The following is a 22622-nucleotide window of genomic DNA, read 5'->3' as shown; positions in this document are numbered from 1 at the left end:
TTGATTGGTGTTACGGCCTTGTGTGACCTTTTGTTTGGAAGATCCATTTATACACAAGTATGCCACTCCACCCCAAAGTACATTGGTTTGGGTGTGATGGGTGGTGGGCCGTTTGCTCGTAGGTTGCGTTCATGTGACATCACAACATCATAAAGAGCCTAAAGGGGGAGCAACTGAAAACTCCAATTGTGGTAACCATGGCAATGCTCCAAATCTCCATTACTAGTCTTAGTTTTTATTGCCAATTTCTCTGTAATTGAAACTGTGTGACAGACTTTGAAACTGTCACACAGTTTCAAAGTCCTCTCTTCCAGCACATATGAATAATCAAAAACATGTGAGATTTTGGTCAGTAGAAAGGACTTTCAGCCTTACAAATAATGAGGCAGCTTTGTGACTCCAATCCCTATCAAATAATGATCAGGGAAAACATTTGGATATTTCTTTCAAAAACAATCTCTCTCCCATAGAGTTGTTTTGGCACCTGCCCTGCTTGAGGCCAAGCAGTTTTACCTGGTGATGAACCTGTGGATTCACTATGTTGTGGAATCTTTATCATTATTAAACACCCATAACTATATCTGTAAGTTTGGACCTTCATTTTATTCACATCCAGGGCACATGAGTCAAGCTTAAGCCATGCCCAGACAGCTATAGTGGCAATCTGTGCACATATATAACGTTTACTTACTCCATATTTATTTGTTTACACAAATATGCAGCATGAGAGATTTTATGGCCTTGGAAGTTTCCCTAGATTTTTGTATAGCCTTATGGTTAAATTAGGGCTTCCATGTGTGACTGTAGTAAAATGCACAGCTTCAGTCCCGCACACAGTAAACTGAAGCAGTGTCTAAACAGTTAACAGTTTTGTGATTGGGTGGAGCTGCTTCTGACCAGTACCTGTGGCACCAAATCAGGACCATAGACAGCGACCTTTCATGACTTTGCAACACAATTTGCTTCTACTTCTTATTTTATATTTTCTGTTTATTTATTTTGTCAGTTGAGGACATTTGAGTGATGGATTACAGGCACTCTGCATCCGAAGAGCTGTGTCCAGTCTGTGGTGACAGGGTCTCTGGATATCACTATGGGCTGCTCACCTGCGAAAGCTGTAAGGTACATGAAACATTATATTTATTTATTTTCATTCATAATAAGATTTTAGTAGCTTTAATTTAATTTCTATCTAAAAAATAAATTCACAGGGATTTTTTAAGAGGACAGTTCAAGACAAAAAGAGGTATGCGTGTGCAGAGACCCAGACGTGTTGGATTGACAAAGCCCAGAGGAAACGCTGTCCCTTCTGTAGGTTCCAGAAATGTCTTGAAGTGGGAATGCGACGGGAGGGTGAGAACAAACTGGTTAACTCATGGATGAAAATTGAATAGTCTTGTTTACTTATTGCTCATAGCAATCAAGAAATATTTGTTTTATCTGATGACAAGTTAATTTCTTTCAGTTTAAGAATGGCATCATTGATCATTTAAATCACTAACATTGAGTAGCACCTTACACTTGTTATGTTCTCAAATTAATTATAGCTGTCCGTGCTGATCGAATGAGAGGGGGCCGGAATAAGTTTGGGCCCCTTTACAAATTGGACCGTGCCATGAAGCAGCAGAGGAAAGCTCAAGCTGAGGCTCATGTCCACACTGACTGCTCTGATCCTGTCAGTTCTGGTGCTGTTAACCTTCCTTCGTTTTCCCTCACACCTGAAACAAAATCTTGTTATTCTGCTTTTGCTGCCCATGCTCCACATTTCACTATGGTCCACACCCATCCAAAACCCCTCAGAGGCCCTCAAAAGCCCAATGTTCCTCTGTTTGTGTTGGAGCTGCTAAGCAGTGATCCAGATGAGACCCAAGTCCAGAACAAGATTAGACAGCGTTTACAGCAGCACAAACATCAATGGAAGAAACATGAGCAGCCCGGGCTCTTCCGCCTAATATTCCTCCTGAGCGAGCAAATGCTCCTGTCCTTTGTTGAGTGGGCTCGCACATCTGTCTTTTTCAAACAACTAGAGGTAAACACAACCATATGCAATGAAAATAAATCACGTTAGTGACTGCTTTTGTTTTGTTTGTGTGAGGTCATTGACCAAATGACGCTGTTACACCACTGCTGGTCAGAGCTGCTGCTCCTGGACCTCATTAATAGACAAGTCCAACAGGACAATGAGGGGCAGCTCCTTCTCATCACTGGATATGAGGTGTGTTTCACAGAACTTCATTTCATGTTTTACCAATTTGTTCTTAATTAATGTTCGAAAAAGCAAATATTCTTTCTGTCTCTTGTTTTGCATACATGGTGTTTGCTATTAATGGATTTATAGAGGTGGTCGGGTAAAGTACAGAACTTAGGCCGAGTTTTTGAGGATCTACACTTGAGTATACTTTTGTTTGAGAACTTTTTACTTTTACTACACCACACTACATTTCTACAAAAAAAGCTCCAAAGTAAAAACTAAAAACTAACAGAATATTTTGTACAAAAAAAAAACATATGTGGGCGTGAGTTTTACAGTATGTTTTAAGTACTCAAACTGATTTGCACTTTCTACTTTGAATACATATTATTGTTATAGCGCTTCTGTACTTTCGTTATGTAATTTGACGGAGCAACTTTTACTTTAAATGTAATTTTGCCCAGTCGAATCTACTGTATATCTCTCATTCACAGGGCACATTAAATAGTTGATATAAAACTATGGAAAACTGTTTAAAGAGACAGCATTCATCAAGTCTCTTGTGCCAAGTCAGACAACTTTCCTAGTTAGGTACTTTGTCACAAGTTAACTAAACTGTCAAACTTAAAACATAAACATTCAGCTGGACACCAACAATACTATTTTTGCATTGGATCATCAATGAATGATTTGAGTGCTTAACTAAAGCAAGCTATATGTTTGGCTAACTATTCAAAGGAGCATATCTGATGGAGATGAGCCGTTAATGATCCAGCAAAGTTTGACAGGTCCGATGAGAGACCAGTACAGTAAAGAAACATGTTTATGTAATGAACATCTGTAAAAAGATTCATGCTAGGTATTAAATGTTATTCTATTTATGGGTAAATGCTTTTGCAGTTCTTTATAGTCATCGTATGTGATGCGCCTGTAATAGCTGTGCTGTGTTGACTAGGTTTCTGTGGTTGGGTGCCATGCTGGTCACATTTTGTCAAGTGTCATTCAGTTGGGCCAAGATCTGATTGCAAAGTTCCAGCTTCTAAACGTAGATCGCGAGGAATTTGTCTGCATGAAGTATCTGCTTATTTTTAATCCAGGTTTGCAGTTTCTTTCCAACAAATAACATTTCAAAGAGGTTGCAGGATACGCATTGACTTTGCTTTTCTTTCGTTTTGCAGATGGGAAACAGCTTGAAAACCGGTTGCTCATCGAGAGTGTTCAGGGGCAGGTTCGTGGGGCACTCCTGGATTATGCCCTGTCCTCCCAGTGCCCTAGTCGTTTCTCTCAGCTACTGCAGTGTCTGTCTGAAATACACTTCCTGAGCACCTTAGCAGAGGAATATCTATGGACAAAGCATGAGAATGGAGAGGTGCCCTCCAACAGCCTCCTCACTGAAATGCTTTATGCCAAGAGGAGGTACTTGCACCTTTGATCTGGGGTGGAATCGCCTGAACATTTGATTAAGAGATTTGTTATGAAACATCATTTTCAAATTAAAATTATAAAATAAAATTGTTGCCCATCTTTTTTTTACAATCTGTGTCTTAATCATGTTGAAATATTCCACTATTCGATCTGCATTAAGACAAAGCGCAGAGAGATAGGGTGTAGCCCAGGTGTGGAGCTCATGCCGACTCATCATTTGAGTGAGGCCTTGGGGTGAGGCCTCGCATGTTGCCGAACTGAACTAAATAAAGTTGCTTAAAGGTAGTAAGGTAGTACCAGAATATTTGACCATGGAGTGACCCAGCGGCTGGATTAGTGGTCAGCATGATCTCTAGGACGCTCCAGGATCAATTGTTTAGAAGGTGCTGATGGACCCTCTCACCAGAAAACAGCCACTGGGTCACTACAAGGTCAAACACCCACAAAAATCAACCTTTTTTTTTTCCACATAAAAAAGTTGCATAATGCACCTTTAAGTGTCAAGTTTTCAACTGATCTTTTGCAGAGTTCAACAAGTGCTTGAAAAATTACTCTATGTAACCGTGTACCTAATTTTTTTCTTTACATTTAGCTTTGAAATTAACCACAACCATTACAACAGGTGGCGTTCACAATTTAGAGTGATGATGTCATAATGTCAGGTGGAGCAGGGGCCAATACAACTCTATGGGAGGAATACAGTTTTTGTGAGTTAACAAATGTTTTTCTTCATCAGTATTTGACAGTGATTGGATTCACAAACCCGCAGTATTATTTTTATGGCTGAAAGTCGAGTATTGTCACCACTTTTGGACGCCTTTCAAAGTAAATAAATGGACATTAGCTTATACGTGCTGACAGAGAAGACAATGAACTTTCAGACAGTGTTTGTTTCATGTGGATTCTTACAGTAATGACTGAGATATAAACCAAAAAACAAGAAGACAATATCTGCAGTTCGCCAGTTACCACCGTTACCATAGTTATCGCTCTTTAGAATGTTGTGATGTCACGTGAACGCAACCTAATCCAAATGTTGTTAGGCAATAGGAGAGTTACCTTGTACCCAGACTTCATGTGTGAGGTCTGCCGTTAGCGGTGTCTGGATGGAGGTCATTTTTCTTGTTGTGACATCTGAATCTTTTGGCAACGATCTAGGAAAATATTTTGGAACAACTGACAGGACAGAAGTCTGAATATCTCAACCACCTGCTCTAACAAAACATTTAATCAACGTAATGCATTAACCTTCTATGTGGAATCGCTCCTTCTGATCCAATCCCCACTTAATTAGAGTCCTTAGATGGACATGGCCTTGACATTAGCCTTGGCCTAAAGCAGGGTTTTATTTGTTTGGGTTACAAATGAGCTGTTTACAACAAAACAACAGAAAAAGCTGTAGCAGGAATAAATAGATTAATTTTACCTGTTAAATTGTACATAAGGTTAAAGCCACATCGCGTGACATTTCACCCAAATAGAATAAAATACTAGTTTTTAAAATATAGGTATATAGACTATATTTTTGAAAAGCACGTAAAGAATGACCAACCAAACGTGTATTTGCTGTGAGTGGCTGTCCTCTCCCAAGACCTGACTGTAACTTTACAGGAAGCAGAGACATCTCCAGCTCATGTCCATGGAGATGTTGTTGGCAGCCAATAATGAGATTTAAATAGGTTCGGTCCTCATCCAAATCCTTTCTTTTGATTACCCACCGCTGCAACTCTTCCCAAAGTCCAGCACATCATGCCCCACTCAAAAAGTCCCACAGAGCCTGCTCCAACTATAAGGATTCACTATTTTCAAATAATTTTACAAAACAAATCACAAACAACAGTAAATATAGGCTAAATACAGTTAATGGTCAGAATCACCTGGCTTGAGGATATTGTGCATGCTTTTAGTGGTAGGGGAAACCGAAGCACCGGAAACACAGAGGTAGAGCAAGGCCCTGTCCGGCATATTAATAACATTAACAATAACAGTAATCACAGTCATAATAATAATAACAATAATGACACCAACAACAACAACAACAATAATAATAATAATAATAATAATAATAATAATAATAATAATAATATAATATTATTTCAATAATAATATTATTATTATAATAATATTATAATAATAATAATATTATAATAATAAATAATAATAATAAATAATAATAATATAATAATAATAATAATAATAATAATAATAATAATAATAATAATAATAATAATTATTATTATTATTATTATTATTATTATTATAAAATTGTTTAAAAAAAAAGAAAAGAAAAAAAGAAAGAAAAGAAAAACACGTCGCGTGGAGGGTGCCGATATTATCAACATCACACACGATTGATACTATGCGATATCAAATGAAACGAAACCCATTGAACTGTATTTTTCATTCTGTAAAGTCATAAAGTTTTTTTTTTGTAAGGTCATAAAGTGTGCGATCTGTGCCAACTTCCGCCACTTCCGGGAAACAAGATGGCGACGCTAACAGTCAACCGGCCTCCTCAGGGAGGTTTCTGTTTCGAAAACTGTAAAAGGTGTGTTATTTCTTCTTAATTATTTAAATTGCCTCATTCTAGCAGTGTGGTGATATAATCTTGGGTTGCTGAAATTTGCGCAGCAAGTTGTATTCTTCTTTTTTCTGGAGGATGCTAGTCGAGACATAGCAACCATACAATGACTAAGGCAATTCACCGTGTTATTTCCCAGTTTGATGAGCATTGCTCTTCACGATGCTTTAATGATAACTTAACGTTACTAAACGGTAATCCCATTTTCAGACAAAAAAAATGAAGCTTCAACTAATAATAATGTCAATACAAGTCAGATCGTGTATGTACTGCGGACTTTTTGTTCTTTTCCAGAAATGGACTTATAGAAGGAGAGGCCAACAAAGTTGGATGCAGCTTGCCTTCAGCTCGCAAGACGGGAACCACCATTTGTGGAGTTGTGTTTAAGGTAATCTGAGGGTCTTCACCAGCAAGCAACCACACACCAGTTACATGAAAATCCTGCCTGTTTACCATTGCAGTGGTTCCCAAAGTGGGGTCGGGACCGCTAGGGGGTTGAAAGATGCAATATTTTTCACGTTACATTTTTATGTCTTTTTGATTGAAAACAGCATATTTTAGTTAAATTAAAATTAATAATATCATTATATCAATTAATATCAAAATACAGTATCTAAACTAACATCATTAAACCAGAATTAAAATTATTATAAAAGCTAATTACATTTTACTGAAGGTGGTCCCCGAGTTGTTGGCTGAGTGACTTTGGGGGTCACAGCCTGAAAAGTTAGTACCGCTGTACTATTGGATCTGCTGAAGATCACACAATTTTTTTTATTTTTCTCTTTACAGGATGGTATCGTGCTTGGTGCTGACACACGAGCCACTGAGGGCATGATTGTAGCAGACAAGAACTGTTCAAAAATCCACTACATATCCCCCAATATTTAGTAAGTAAACTTTATTGTGTCATAAAGCATCAGTTCGCTTTACATCCAAATGTGTGTGATTTTGTTTTTTTGGCTTCACATATGAATTCCTTTTTTCCTATCTAGCTGTTGCGGAGCAGGAACAGCTGCAGACACAGAGATGACTACTCAAATAATTTCCTCCAATCTTGAGCTCCACGCACTCTCTACGGGCCGACTGCCTCGAGTAGCCACAGCCAATCGCATGCTGAAGCAGATGCTCTTCAGGTAGTCTGAAAGTCTACTTGATCTGATTACAAATATGGTACAATGTGATAATAAATAAATGGCAACATTGCTAATTATTGCTGTGTTTGTTGTGTTTCAGGTATCAGGGATACATTGGGGCGGCTCTGGTTTTGGGTGGAGTGGACTGCAACGGCCCACATCTCTACAGTATTTATCCTCATGGGTCCACTGACAAACTGCCCTACGTCACCATGGGTAACTCTTTTCACCCAAGCTGATCATTTTGCTTACTTGCCCCTTTGGTAATTTTGTGTACTACCTCATGTTTTCCTTGTAGGCTCTGGATCTCTTGCTGCTATGGCAGTGTTTGAGGACCGCTACAAACCTGACATGGAGGTTAGTACAATTTAAATGTACTTTTTGTTTTTCAGTGTTTATCCATCTACAGAATTTACACGGATTATTTGCATCGGATTACTTAAAGGAGGAAGAAGCCAAGGGTTTGGTGCGTGATGCCATTGCTGCGGGAATCTTCAATGACCTGGGCTCTGGCAGCAACATTGACCTTTGCGTGATTACCAAGGGGAAAGTGGACTACCTCAGACCCCATGATGAGGCCAACAAGAAGGGTGTCAGGTATAAATCTGTGTTTATTTGTGAAGTAATTTTCAGTTTTTCTTAGTAATTATTACTGATGGCATTTTAACATAATTTACATTGGCATGTAGTCGACCGAATGATTGACTTATTGCCTTGTTGCTCGTTTTGTATTGTATTAAGAGTAAATGAGCTTGAAGCCGTGCTGCAGTGAGTACAGAAAAAAATACTTTTTGGTAGTATCTATACTCACCTTTGTGTTGGTAGTTCACTAACCTGTTTGGCTGCTTGATCTGATTTGTTTTGCTGTGAATTTGTGATAAGCAGATGACATTTCTGTGTGTGACACATCTCCACAATTGCATACAGTGTTGGTAGGCTCCACCATTTTATATAGGTGCTATTGGGTGGGGAAAATATATTACAGCTCTCAACATAAAAAACGTCAACTCAATACGGGCTGATCTGTCATTCTAGTTTAGAAATGTGAACCAAATCATCATGAATTTGTTGCTTTAAACAGAATAAAGTGATAATTCAGCGGGCAAGTGCACTCAGGATTATGAGAATAGATAGAAATGAGTCTACCAGTGATTCAGTGATCTGAAAATGAAGTAACAGATATAAAATGTTCAGATGAATAAAATGGCCTCATCCGAGATGAGCCAGATGGATGGAGGTTTGACAGCCACCTGCAGACGCACGGCATGACGGTAACCCATCTACTCTCGCCAAGGCGCAGTCGCATCTCGAACAAGCCTTGTATTACTGTTTGACAGTTACGCAGCACATGATATATTCAAATGACAAAAGGAGTCTGATGTTGCTCCCATTGAGCAGCCACTCCCTGCTGCTCCCCTTTATGTGAGGCAATATGAGATGACCTGTCTTAAAATGATACACACAGCTCGGCTGAGGCGTTCATAGTAGCCCAGCACTAACGTTAACCTCTAAAATGTTTATATTCTGTTTGTCTCAATGTTTTTCATTTTGTCTGTCCCTGTGTAGGACTGGAGACTACAAGTACAAAAGAGGCACAACTGGTGTGCTCACTAAAGTCGTGACCCCTCTTCATCTGGAGGTGGTTGAAGAAAACATTCAGACCATGGACACTTCCTAAACAGTTATCATAGCTGAGTAATTAATGTTTTCTTAAAATACATTTTGTGCTGCAATAAAAGTGTCCAGTTGTTTAAAAATAAATGCCGCCTTTTTTTTTGCATGTCAAACACACATTCTAAACAGGGGTCATCAACGGGTGGGGAAATCCTTTTGTAAATAATTTGCCTCTAAACCTGCACATTTATGGGCCTTAAACACTATAGTGTCACATTATCAAATACTGTATCCTGCAGAAGTAGATGCACTAAGTCAATCTCCAGTTCAGTTTTGGATCCTTAGCCTGAAAGAAGTTGAAGGCTCCTGATTTACACTGGTATCTATTGATTCGCAAAAAAGACTTCACAAGATGTCAGTTCATGTGGCATTGTAAAATGCAAGTTTACAACAAGAGGCAAGATGAGGCAAGGTCACAATTCAGGTAAGTACAGTGAGTGGTTGATAAAGCAGTCTACAAGTTTGCATCTTTAGTTAACAGAATCAACAGGAAAGAGCTGACAAAACATAACAGTATTTCACATTATCTTGTTAGCGAGGCATGTTTCACAGTGACGGGTCTACACAGGCAGATTGAAATAAAATTAAATCTATCAAGTATCACTAATAACACTGCATTTGAAAATGATCTTTGAGGAACAGAACCATCACGATAACGCTTCTCAAAATCCAACATACAGTTTGTTCATTCTGATGTGTGATTGCTTCTATTTATGCATCACATTGGAAGAGTCTTTATCTTCAGCTCACAACTGCAGTGGAGAAGGTCCTTGTTAATGAGCCTCTTGATGTCTTTTCATGTGATCTCATTGTCTTCGAGTCGCAGTAATAATTTTTTTTTAGCTTAACTTGGAATGCAATTCTCATGAAGTCACACCAAAACAAATAATACACAAACCTGACATCAAGCATCTTTATTTGTTGCTAAATAAAAAGGACATACATGAACATTCCCCCCGGGATGGACAAAATGGGTTTAACCTTCTTTAACATCTCAGATCCTCCATGAAAGAGCCGCAGAAGCTGTACAGTCTACAAGGTGCCTTCCTGAGCTCTGGAGAATGACAAATGTTCCGCAGAGACAGACACAACTTGCGTCCAGTAATTTTTCACTTCACACTTGTGCTGTTCAGGTGCTTGACGTCCACATGTGCATCTGTTTGGCGAACTGCAGTACAAAGACAATGTCTGGCCTCTGATCGGGGTCTGGGTTGATGCACATGCCAACCAGGTCCCTCAACTGCAAACCACATGTAAACATAATGAATCAGTGACCGACTATCATGGCACAAACCCTCACCAAGAACCTCAGGTAATCTTGTAATACTCAAAAACACAGCTAGCTTCCCAATCATGGTGCCTGGGATTGCAGGGCTTTACCTGGTCAGTGGGCCAGGTCATTGTATGAGCAAATTATATGGTTAAAAATCATCAAATATGAGTGAGAAAGGACTAGTTTTAGACTCGCACGGTCCAACTACAGCAAGCAGTGTTTCTCAACTGGTGGGACCCAAAAGCGGGTCGCAAGCCTTTCCCAGGGAACATTTCTTACAATATTTATACTGGAATAGTATGAAAATGTTCCGCTGACGTTAAAATGACTTGACATGAGTGGTTTTAGTCATGATGCCTGATTTTAAAATTTATCCAAAGACCAGACAGCTACATATCAACTTGTCTAAGCTAAGGTAAAAACATATCTCAGTATTTAAAAACGGTGGCCTATTCCTTTAAATAAACAATAATCAATGCCAAAAACACTGTATGCATTTTATGTTTGGTAGGACTTGGAAGGTGAAACACTTTCTGAGTTGGTACTTGGTATGAAAGGTTTGAAAGCCCTTTAACTAGAGTCTTATGGGTTGGAAAAATGAGTACTGACACAGAGGCTACAACAGAACACTAGGAGTCACCAACAGTCCATGTGTGTAAGTGTGTCATGTTTGTACAGACCTTATCAGAGTAGTGATCGGCTGGGAGTGGAGGATAATCACACTGTTCAATTTTCTGGCAAAGGGACAGGAGATTCATCTTATCCCCATAAAAAGGACTCTGTAGAGCTGCCATCTGAGGAACACATTGAGGAAATGAAAAACAAAGTATTACATTTCACCGTATTGCTACTGTAATGGTGCATATCAGACATTTAACACTAAATATCCAAAAATATGTTAAGCAGGTTCCAGTCTCTGCATCTGCATAACCGTTTGTTAAGTGAGGATGTCATCGCTCTACTTCCGGGTCCAACGGAATTTAAAGGGACTATACAGAGTTGAAAAAAATTACCTAAATGGCAGTAGTGAGTATAAAATGGCTAACTTGAATCTAGCCCCTTTAAGCCCTAATGTGGATTTTAACCTGCTATAGAGCCGACTACAAGGCTCTTTTAAAACATCTGATCACACAGAAATATCATTAGTTTTTCTGACATTAATTATCAACTTATTTTTTCAATGTGCCAATGAATGTGTATTTTAAATCAGGGATGGGGAACCTTTTCTTTTACATCAAGGGCCAAATCAACTTTTATAAATTACTCCAAGGACCTTACAATTTAGCGACAAACATCCTAGAGTTCATACAACACTGAGATGGGACTGATAGTATGGAGGATCAAACTCGTTTTGGCGCCTCCAAAGCGTCAGGTTTACATTTAAAATACATGGAGGACGCGCCTCCGGGGGGCGTCAAGATGATCCGCAGCGCGTCACGCGCCTCCTCCGCGGCGCGTTTTGAGGTTTTTCGCGCTTGGTGAGCGTTTGACGCGCCTCCAGGGCGTCGAGCGCGGCCGACGCTCGAGTTGGGAAATGTTGAACTTTTTGGCGAAATTCGCGAGCGTCGACCAATCAGGAGCTTTCTCCCCATAGTGACGTACGTTGTAGCTGAGCCACTGGGGCAGATTCTACGCCAGCCCCACAGATGTCAACAAGTCACAAGTCACGGACGTTTAGCTTCTTTGTGAACCGGAGCTACAGCAGCTCTGGGACTTTTTTTTTTTTAGCAAGACACATCAGTGCTTCTTTATCTAAACACCAGGATTAAAAGCGGCGGAAGTACCGTTGAAAGCGACTCTCGTGCGAGCGCAGCTCCTGGAGCAAATGGTGAAACTCGCCAAACTGAGAACGCCTTCGGACGATCTCATGAATCCAGACACGGCGCCGACGAGCCCGTAGACGACGTTGTCTGGCTTTATGAAGCAATAAAAGCCAAGCCACTCTCTCTATGTCATCCATGTTGATAACTGATAACTGACAACGGCTCCCAACGCGCTCCACGTCGACGCTCTTGACGCGCGTCGAGAGCGTCTTGACGCTTGGTTACGAGCGTCTGACTTGAATGAGCACAGGCGTCCAACAACGGGCGTGACGCGCGTTTTTGACGCCGAAATCGAGTTTGGTGTGGACGGAGCATTATTCTGTGCATGTCAGATTCACATAATGCAATGGCTTGGACTGTTTCTTTGTTGAGGCGTTTGATGTCAGCTGATGATGATGCTACTCGAAGCTGGTTTTCCAAGTTTGGGCCAGTCTTGTGAAAGCTGCTTGCTGGGCACCCAAACTCTGACGAAGAGCATTCATTTGATCCAAACACATAATGGCGCTCGAGGTTTGCCTTCTTCATCACTGCCAGCCCCTCGCCACATGCTGGGCACACTGGCTTTTCATTTTGACAAAGAAGAAATCATTTGTCCATTTTTCCTGGAAGTTCCACCTTCACTGCCGCTCGAGATAAACCACATGATCCTGATCTACATCAAATATGAAAAATGCCTTGGGGGGGGTAAAGTTGTGTTTTTTTGCTGTGTTTGTCTATGGAGCTCTCAACAGTGTGGACCCCGAAGTAGCTTTTTATTGTGTGCGATATAACACTTGACAAACATATAGGCTGGTTGCGTGTGTTTGAGAGCAGCCCATAACTACAATCTGGTGTGGTATGTTTACATGTCTGTTCGTTAACCAGCACTGTCCCAACCAAATAAAGAAATGCAGATATTTTGGGCAGATTTATGGTTAATATCTGGTCACTGGGCAAATTCACATGAAACCAAAACTGGCATAAAGTTTGATAACTATTCTGTGTGATAGTGATATTTTTCGTAGAATGGTGTCCAAAAGCATTTTATACGGCATCAATTTCTTTCAAAAACTGAGCCCCTCCCATAAATATATTAGCCCTTCATTCAAGATTATAACATTATAAAATTCTAATACATGAACACAACCTATTCTACAGCATTTCATCAGACAGCGCCATACGCACTACCCATATACAGCCCATCACAAGAAACACGTGCTCCATATGACCCTCCATCATAGGCGCCAATGTATGTTTTCTCCAGTGGGTGCAAAGTCACACAAAAAAAGTCGAGGGTCAGAAATGATCTCACAAACTCGTGCTAATGAGTTGGGCGCTTTCATCATAGAGCAAAACGAGTGGGTTTGCTCTGCTCATTCAATGAACCGACCTGCATGTTCGCAGCAAAGGAAGTGATGGCTCACGATCTACAGGTTACGTCTATTGAATCATTTTGTAATCAGGAAAAATTCGCCTTGGATTTGGGTGGGTGCTCGAGCCCTGCAGCACCCACGGGATTGGCGCCTATGTCCACTCCTGCATGATGTTCTCCTAAAAGACTTTTCAACAATAATCACTGTCCCAGTACCAATGCTATGCAAGACAACAAATTGATATTAACATCAGAATCAGGCTACTTTTCTCAGTTCACTATATTCTTTGCTCAACGGTCGGTGACACATGTCCACCATGTTCAGATGTTGTTGCACAATTATTGTTTCAAGGGACTATACAGAATTTAAAAATGTTAAAACTAAGTATTTTCCTCCCCCTACATGTTCCAACAATGTCCTAATGTGTAGAATGAGCTCAGACCTGTTCACCACAACTGCCTCTAAATGGCCAACTTGCATCTAGCCCCTTTAACTCAGGGGTCTGCAACCTTCAACATAAAAAGAGCCATTTTGGACCATTTCAAATAAAATGAGTCTCAAAGAGCTGCAATAGTTGTAACTTTGAAAATGACCCAAAAAACGGATTAATATTTTTGTTGATAAAAATTATGTTTTTTTTCTTGTTTTTTTTCTATGTAATACATATTTGGGGGGGTTCTCCAGGAAAATTTGAACATGCAACTTCCAGCATTCTGTTGCATTTTTAGCTTTTTACATTGATTTGACAATCTACAAAACTCCACCAGATTTTCTGCCTCCCAACCCCCGACTTTCTCCGCTTCGCCCCTGCTTCACCGCACTCATTACTGTATGTTGTCTCCTCACTCTGTGCTGCGGGGATGATTCGCTTTCAGGATTGAAGTTTGCACGGCTTCTCATCCTGACATCGATTCGAGCATCATTTGGGAGATGCATCCAGTCCCCATGAGTTTATGAATGATAAACACTAACCTCAATATATATATTCCCTGTTCACTCAAAAAGAGACTACATTGGCTGATTCAATGAAAGGGGGCTGATGAATGAGAGCGGCGCACAAATACGTATGCAGAGAACACTATGACTTTAACAAAAACACTGACTCAAATAGGAGAAGTTCTAATAAACTTACCTCATACAGGAGACATCCCAAAGACCAGATATCTGACTTAAAATTATAACCATTTTCATGGATTCTCTCTGGTGACATGTAGTATGGTGTTCCAACTAGCCCAAGGACACAATAAAAATGATGATTATAACTTATGAATGAACTCAAAATTATAAGTAAATGTATTTACTCAAGTATTAAGTAGAGTAAGATCGTGTTTTGTACCTAAGGAGTGAGCCGCAGTGGTTTTTGAGCTAAAAAATCGTCCTAATCCAAGATCTCCCAACTTCACTTCTCCGGTGGCTGTAATAAACACATTGGCCGGCTTGATATCTGAAAAGCAACATGTCACAGGGACAGAAAGAAAGTATAAGACACAGAATTTGTAAGGTGCGAGTGAGTAGTTGGCGGTGGTTGGAGGAGCCAGGCGTTATTAGTAGAAGTAGAAGCAAGCAGAGTGATGTAAACATAGTTTTGCTAAGAAATATGATATAAAGAGCAATCAAGGAAGAGAACATTACCTCTGTGCATTACTCTACGTGAATGCATATGCTCCAGAGCGCTGCAGAGCTGTACAAAATATTTCCATATTGTCCTCTCTGGAATCAGCCGCCGCTTCTTCTTGAAATACTGTTGAATATCTATATAAGTTACAAGTACATTTTGTATTGGTGTAACAAAGGTGTACACAGCTAACCTTAATCATCTGTGACAGATCACCGGCATCAGCCAACTCCAGTACAATGTTGAGGACATTGTCCTCGATAAATGAGTCCAGGTACTTGATCACATTTGGATGATTCAGTTGCTTTAAAGGGAAATACAGAGAAGGACACTCAGTTCATGTAATATTGAGAATGTTGGCACTTAGTCGAGACTTACCTTGAGCAAATCTATTTCTTTGATGCAGTCTTGACGAGCTTTGGCATCCATCATCTCAAAGATCTGTAGTACCAAACATTTAAGATGACAAAACAGCGAGTGGGTTGAAACCTGTCATTAATGACATTTATTATGACATTTTAAGTCATTTAGTACCTGGACTTTCTTGAGTGCAACCAACTGTCCTTCCACAAGATATGTGGCTTTGTAGACCTCACTGAACTGACCACGGCCAATCTTCTTTTCAATGCGAAAGTTCGCAAGCGTACAACAGTATGTGAAGCTGGGCACATTGTTCTAAAAGAAAAAAATATATATATATATTGTACATAAGTTGTATGACTGATTATAACATCATCATAAATCCTACTAAGACCACAGATGTCTAACCTGATCCTCCTGAATCTTGTAGGGTAGGTTGTGGCTGTCTAAAGAGGCCTTGTTGGTCTGTGGCTCCATGGTGGCATCACCTCCAGTTATTTGTCGCAACTGCAACATAATTACACACATCTGACATTGATATCTCTATATTAAATCACATACATTAAATGTTGAAACAGAAGTGAGGTTTTTGTCATATTCACCATGAGGAAAAACTGACAATTAAATGTCTATTTTAGTGTGACTCAAAATTCATATGGTCTGTTGGATGAACTATATTCAGAGTAACATTTCGTGCTTGTTTTAGCAACTGAACGATTTGGACAAAAACGTACTGTAAGCTACAACACTATACCACCGTGTCCGCTGCACTGGAGTCCTTGTTTTTTAACCATTGTGACCCAAGTGATTCCAACGTCAGTGAATTAGTCTTTTTATTTCATGTTTTGCCATCATTGTGTTTGTAAAATATAGCTAATTGTAATGTTTTAAGAAGGTGAGGGACTTTTCAACAACATATAAAGTGTGCCACAACTCAAAAAGTTGAAAAACACTGCTCTAAATCATTAAGACTCCCTTCCTGTCTGGAATTTGCATGTTCTTGCCGTGTCTGTGTAGGGTTTCTCCGTATACTTCAGTTTCCCCTACTACTAAAAGTACCATAGGCCAGGATGAGTGAGAGTGTGTTTAAGAGTGCGAGTGGGGATGGACATTAACCCATGGCTATAATCCAGCAATGCCTTTTTAGTCTTTACATATACGAGTCCCATGTATGTTCATTAACATGCGCTTTCCCGAGCAAAGAAACTAATAAAACAAGATGATCAAATAAAAAACGTTTGTGTAGGGAATAGATCTCATAAAGCTGAGGTGTGCAACCAAATCCTTTGGCCCACCTGTAGCACTACCAACATTTACCACAACAATGTACGGCTGGGCAAAAAAAAAAAAATAGTTGGACAGTCAACTAATTCAATGTTTTACTTTTTTAAATTATTAATAATTTGGATGTTTAAAAATCTTTGTTAAAAACTGCAAAGTGACTTTTCCGTTTTTTACAGTGATTGCCTTTGCTATGTTTGGGTCTGTTGATGCACTTTAATTAAAAACAATAAATATATATATATATATATATATATATATATATATATATATATATATATATATATATATATATATATATATATATTTAAAATATGTTTACATTTTTTTTAATTATTGTTTTGTTGGGGAAATTCACCCAGCTCTACCACAATGTAACGTTCAATTTGTTGATTTTGTTCACCATGTTAACTAATGATGAATAAATAACTATATAATGTGTCCTGTGACCTCCTTTTTGAGCCAAACCGTTTCTGTGTATGTGTTCGCCAAAGAGTTCCATTAACATTCATTCAGTATTATTTAATATTCCCTTAGACCACACATTGAAACCAGTTCACAGTTAGACATTTCAACAGCCCTCATATATGTACCGAGTCAGCACTTCCTGCTTCTGCACATGTGCAAACCTGCACTCACCTTAACATACTCCACCGCAAGCCATTAACATTTTAGCAAAGCCAGTGGGCCTTTTGCCAGGCTTTAGGTTACAGTCTGAACATCTCTGACTGCTGTCAATCAAATCTTTTAGTATGGCCCAATATCCAAACAGGGCGGCACCAAACAATGAAACAGAATCCAATGTAGTGTCCAGGCAAATGTAGTCTCCAAATAGATGTACTGAATAAGCACTCAGCAGCAGATGGAAAACCTCCGGGTTCTTAGACTCCTCCGACCCAGCCACATTATTTCAAAAATGAGTTGCAAGAATATCAATTTAATATTAAATGTTTAGCAGGTCCAGTTATTGCTAATACAAATGGAGACTTATAAACCTCTGCATGAAGGGATAATCTTTAGTTTCCCAAGAGAGCGGACGGTCGTCAGGTGCATCACTGGTAAATGAGCCAAACAGAGGAGTCAAGCAGCGGAGGAGGCGAGAGGTCTGGGTGAAATGGAACAGCACTTGGTGAAGCTCTGATCATGTGTATTCCTCAGACGCCGAGGACTTTGGCAATTGAGAAACCGAGTTGGCTTTTGCATTTCCCCAAATCTCGGCACAATAGCTTAGATAGGGCAATACCAGTGAACAATACAATAGATTTTGTGATTTATGATCTAAAACGTAATTTGCCTTCTGCATCATAGAAATATAATGCAGAATAGTGGCAATGTCACAGTGGCGTGTAAACAAGCAGCAGCTTCCCTCTCAGTTAGTACAGCTGCATTTTCCCTTTTTCTGCGAACTGCATTTGTAGTTTCTGAGTTTCACATTGTTTTATTGAATGCTATTGTACGTCTTTGCTGTGAGGGTCAGTGGCATTATTACAGCAGAGAGTACGTACGAGCCCAGCTTTTTAAAAGTAAACAAACAGCGAGCTGATGAGCTAAAAACATCAGAGACCTACAAATGTCCTCTTCTGAAACACTGAAGAGGCTCAGGACTAACCCAACACCTGTACGCAATTTTGTTGTACAATAGTCCAACGACAAATAAAGCACTAACTAAATTAAACACTAAATAAAATATTTCTTGATTACCAATATATTCCACATGATCTTTCCATTGAATTTGATCGTCAATTATTTACTCCAAGTTTCATAACAGATCCATTTATTTGCTATTGTACATTTGAATTCTTACTGCGCCTACCAAATATCATTAATTTAGTTTTACCTAAATTTAAGGTCAATTTGTTAGAATCAAACCATGATTTATTATGAATTACATTATTAATTGATCATGGTCATCACCAGAACAAAACATTAGTATCATCTGCGAAGAGGAACATTTTCAAGCATTTTGAGACGTTACATAAATCATTTAATAATAATAATGATGCATCGGTTTTATATAGCGCTTTTCTGGACACTCAAAGACGCTTTACATTGCATTATTCATTCACTGCATACTTGGTGGTGATAAGCTACTATTGTAGCCACAGCTGCCCTGGGGTTGACTGATGGAAGCAAGGCAACCAGTCTGCACCATCAGCCCCTCTGACCATCACCACCCCATCACACAGGTGTCTGTTCAGCCCTCTACAATGATGATAATAACATTCTCATTTATTTTATTATTATTGTTAAAGATGCAAGGACTGTTGTTGTTTACATTTTGCAATGGGTCAACAGTTTGTGAAGAAGTGCTTGTTACCATGTTTAAATGGAAGAATAACCTTGGCTGTTATTTGGAAATACACCAAATTTAAATGACAAATTACAAATACAAGTTAACGGTTTTGAAATCGGTGTTTTCATATTGGTTGATAAAGTGATAGGCAAATGTGCACGCATTTGGAGGTTATGAGAACATCCTTTTAAAGTTAGGCTCACGGAAACCTATGACCTATGATGGTTCATCAAACACACCCATGTGGCACGGCCGCTGTAGCTCGACACGTGCTTCGAAGCCTGCTTCATTTCGACCATCACTACTGACCAGGCAGCCAGGGGCTCAGGCTATGAACGATGTGGCGGAGGGACGTGCGAGTGAACTGGCCCGCTGAGCTGACAGGACGATCTGGAAGGAGAGCACCGCGAGGTCCAACACCAGCAGGGAGGACGAGGCCGAGGAGTGTGAGTGTGAGTAACTCCTGGAGCAGAACAGCTTCACAATAGGAAGATTCACAGGCAGAGGCTGCAGCCTCCCCGCTCACTGGCAGTGTGCCGCAAGCCAGCTCGACTACTGAGGTGCGTATGGAGAAGAAGAATCAAGACAAGGCCACGTATGGACAGTCAAGCCCCTGGCTTGGAAGAAGAGAAGTTGTGGACAATGTTTAGCCTAGCCTTTACAAAAAACATTAATGGTAATTCATTATTTTAACCATTTATGAGCTCTGCTTTTATCTGTACAAAAAATGCTTTATTATTGGTTACACCTACCCTGCTCTCACACCCATCTTGGTGCAATGTAATAAGCACACACACAGGTATGTAACGCCATCCATCCATCCATCCATCCATCCATCCATCCATCCATCCATCCATCTCTGCTGTTCGGCAATAGCCAAAACACACTTTTACAAATCATAAAACCCAACCAATGACATTTATCATTATTACCATCACTAAAATACTGCACGTGGAGCACTCTAGTTGCCATTCAACTTCCTCCAAAGAACTAGGCAATATCTCTACCATCACCACCACAGGCTCATGAAATTAGATTTTTGGTAGACTATTTAGGACCAGTTATTAAAAACAATATTTGAAGGCACCACATTTGTCACAATAGCTAGGATTTTTTAAATATATAACTTTGCTCAAAAGTAGGGCTTTTAGCAGACGTGTGAAGACGTGGCCAAACAGGACACTAGGTCTCTGTCACAGCTGACACGTGACTAATTTTAGACAGTTATTTGACCTTGCATGCACAGGCATCCTCATAACCAGCAGCAGCACCACGCACAGCTACAGCACCACAGCTACAGCACTACAGCACCACAGCACCACAGCACCACAGCACCACAGCACCAGCACTACAGCACCACAGCACCACAGCTACAGCACCACAGCACTACAGCACCACAGCACCACAGCACCACAGCTACAGCACTACAGCACCACAGCACCACAGCTACAGCACTACAGCACCACAGCACCACAGCTACAGCACTACAGCACTACAGCACCACAGCTACAGCACTACAGCACCACAGCACCACAGCACCACAGCTACAGCACTACAGCACCACAGCTACAGCACCACAGCACTACAGCACCACAGCTACAGCACTACAGCACCACAGCACCACAGCACCACAGCTACAGCACCACAGCACCACAGCTACAGCACCACAGCACTACAGCACCACAGCACTACAGCACCACAGCACCACAGCACCACAGCACCACAGCTACAGCACCACAGCACTACAGCACCACAGCACTACAGCACCACAGCACCACAGCACTACAGCACCACAGCACTACAGCACCACAGCACTACAGCACCACAGCACTACAGCACCACAGCACTACAGCACCACAGCTACAGCACCACAGCACCACAGCTACAACACTACAACACCACAGCTACAGCACCACAGCACCACAGCTACAACACTACAACACCACAGCTACAGCACCACAGCACCACAGCTACAACACTACAACACCACAGCTACAGCACCACAGCACCACAGCTACAACACTACAACACCACAGCTACAGCAGTACAGCACCACAGCACCACAGCTACAGCAGTACAGCACCACAGCTACAACACTACAACACTACAACACTACAGCACCACAGCTACAGCACCACAGCACTACAGCACCACAGCTACAACACTACAACACTACAGCACCACAGCTACAACACTACAACACTACAACACCACAGCTACAGCAGTACAACACTACAGCACCACAGCTACAGCACTACAGCACCACAGCTACAACACTACAGCACCACAGCTACAACACTACAACACCACAGCTACAACACCACAGCTACAACACTACAACACTACAACACTACAACACTACAGCACCACAGCTACAGCACCACAGCACTACAACACCACAGCTACAACACTACAACACCACAGCTACAACACTACAACACCACAGCTACAACACTACAACACTACAGCACCACAGCTACAACACTACAACACTACAACACCACAGCTACAGCAGTACAACACTACAGCACCACAGCTACAACACTACAACACTACAACACCACAGCTACAGCAGTACAACACTACAGCACCACAGCTACAGCACTACAGCACCACAGCTACAACACTACAGCACCACAGCTACAACACTACAGCACCACAGCTACAACACTACAGCACCACAGCTACAACACTACAACACTACAGCACCACAGCTACAACACTACAACACTACAGCACCACAGCTCTCCACTCCCTGTTTACTCTAATGCATTGGTGTCCATATTAGACACGATATTATTTTCCTGCGCAACGTGAACAAATGTCAAATAATGCCAAATAGCAAACACAGGATTATGTTTAGATTCTAGGCCTCCAGCAAAAAGTGGAAAACTCCTAAAAGATACATATGATTTTGTTTGAGTTTCGGCCCCATATCCTCGTGGTAGCTGAAACTATAGATAGACTGGCGAAATCGGCAGAACAACTACTTGGTGGCCTGGCCCACAAGAGTTTAAGATCGTTAGCAACGAGTCTAATAACCTTTTAAGATGTGTTTCAGGGACCAAAGCAGACGAATTATAATTGATGAAAAGCATTGACAACAATCAGAGTGAACATGATCTTGTTCTATTCGAGGCGCAGATGAATATCATGTGCACATATGTTGGTTGAAGATAAGCTAGCAGCAGCAGCTAGCTGTGGGACAGGCGTTCACAAAGCAGTAAACAACTCACTGAGGCACATCATGGACAGGTCATAATAAACCACATGAGGAGCACTCTTTGAAAACTGTCTCTCAATGTTGATTATCAAATTCTCAACATACATTTACAAGTCTCAATAAGGCCAGTCACTAACTTACCAGAAGAGGAGGAAAGTTATCCCTGCCTGAAAGAAAGCTTCAGAAAGTTTCAACAAGTTGCATTGGTGCGCGTTGTGGTCGTTCAAACCTGTGAGCGCGTGCGTTTGTCCTGTTACCACAGCGGCAAATGACGAGACAAAACTTTCACAGGCAGAACTGCATATGAGTTTGAGGGAAATGGGTCAAACGTCACTCGCACACACCCTGCACAGACACGGGGGCACGGGCTGGGTTTGGAGGAAGGTATAGGTATA

The 22622-nt window shown here is 40.7% G+C and overlaps 3 protein-coding genes across 3 annotated transcripts; 2 read left to right on the top strand and 1 right to left on the bottom strand.

Annotated features, from left to right (window-relative positions):
• Positions 1–1005: 1005 nt before the first annotated feature.
• Positions 1006–3623, top strand: LOC306959333 (nuclear receptor subfamily 5 group A member 2-like; the record flags this gene model as incomplete). Its single annotated transcript, XM_079551421.1, has 6 exons — positions 1006–1122; positions 1212–1353; positions 1548–2029; positions 2087–2215; positions 3147–3288; positions 3370–3623. Exons 1-6 carry the CDS (start codon positions 1024–1026, stop codon positions 3621–3623), a joined length of 1248 nt encoding a protein of 415 aa, XP_079407547.1. The 5' UTR covers positions 1006–1023.
• A 2435-nt stretch (positions 3624–6058) lies between these two features.
• psmb7 (proteasome 20S subunit beta 7) lies at positions 6059–9080 on the top strand. Its single transcript, XM_079551844.1, has 8 exons — positions 6059–6164; positions 6492–6585; positions 6990–7087; positions 7193–7333; positions 7434–7549; positions 7632–7690; positions 7779–7930; positions 8900–9080. Exons 1-8 carry the CDS (start codon positions 6103–6105, stop codon positions 9009–9011), a joined length of 834 nt encoding a protein of 277 aa, XP_079407970.1. The 5' UTR covers positions 6059–6102; the 3' UTR covers positions 9012–9080.
• Positions 9081–9377: 297 nt separating this feature from the next.
• On the bottom strand, positions 9378–22454 carry nek6 (NIMA-related kinase 6). Its single transcript, XM_079551880.1, has 10 exons — positions 22369–22454; positions 15839–15937; positions 15605–15745; positions 15449–15511; positions 15264–15374; positions 15088–15196; positions 14792–14899; positions 14588–14682; positions 10961–11074; positions 9378–10247 (listed from the first exon to the last, which is right to left on the bottom strand). Exons 2-10 carry the CDS (start codon positions 15905–15907, stop codon positions 10137–10139), a joined length of 921 nt encoding a protein of 306 aa, XP_079408006.1. The 5' UTR covers positions 15908–15937; positions 22369–22454; the 3' UTR covers positions 9378–10136.
• Between the last annotated feature and the right edge of the window lie 168 nt (positions 22455–22622).

Source organism: Gobius niger (genome assembly GCF_951799975.1).
Source record: "Gobius niger genome assembly, chromosome: 2".
Taxonomy (NCBI): Eukaryota; Metazoa; Chordata; class Actinopteri; order Gobiiformes; family Gobiidae; genus Gobius; species Gobius niger.
This window is presented reverse-complemented; position numbering and strand designations above follow the sequence as displayed.

Bases quoted from the DNA above. Each gene is read 5' to 3' on its own strand.
- psmb7 (XM_079551844.1), top strand. From the start codon at position 6,103: ATGGCGACGCTAACAGTCAACCGGCCTCCTCAGGGAGGTTTCTGTTTC. The intron at 6,586-6,989 runs GTAATCTGAGGG...TTCTCTTTACAG, and splicing joins TTTGTGGAGTTGTGTTTAAG to GATGGTATCGTGCTTGGTGC. The intron at 7,088-7,192 runs GTAAGTAAACTT...TTTCCTATCTAG, and splicing joins TACATATCCCCCAATATTTA to CTGTTGCGGAGCAGGAACAG.
- nek6 (XM_079551880.1), bottom strand. From the start codon at position 15,907: ATGGAGCCACAGACCAACAAGGCCTCTTTAGACAGCCACAACCTACCC. The intron at 15,746-15,838 runs GTTAGACATCTG...TTTTTCTTTTAG, and splicing joins ACAAGATTCAGGAGGATCAG to AACAATGTGCCCAGCTTCAC. The intron at 15,375-15,448 runs GTAAGTCTCGAC...TTCCCTTTAAAG, and splicing joins AAGAAATAGATTTGCTCAAG to CAACTGAATCATCCAAATGT.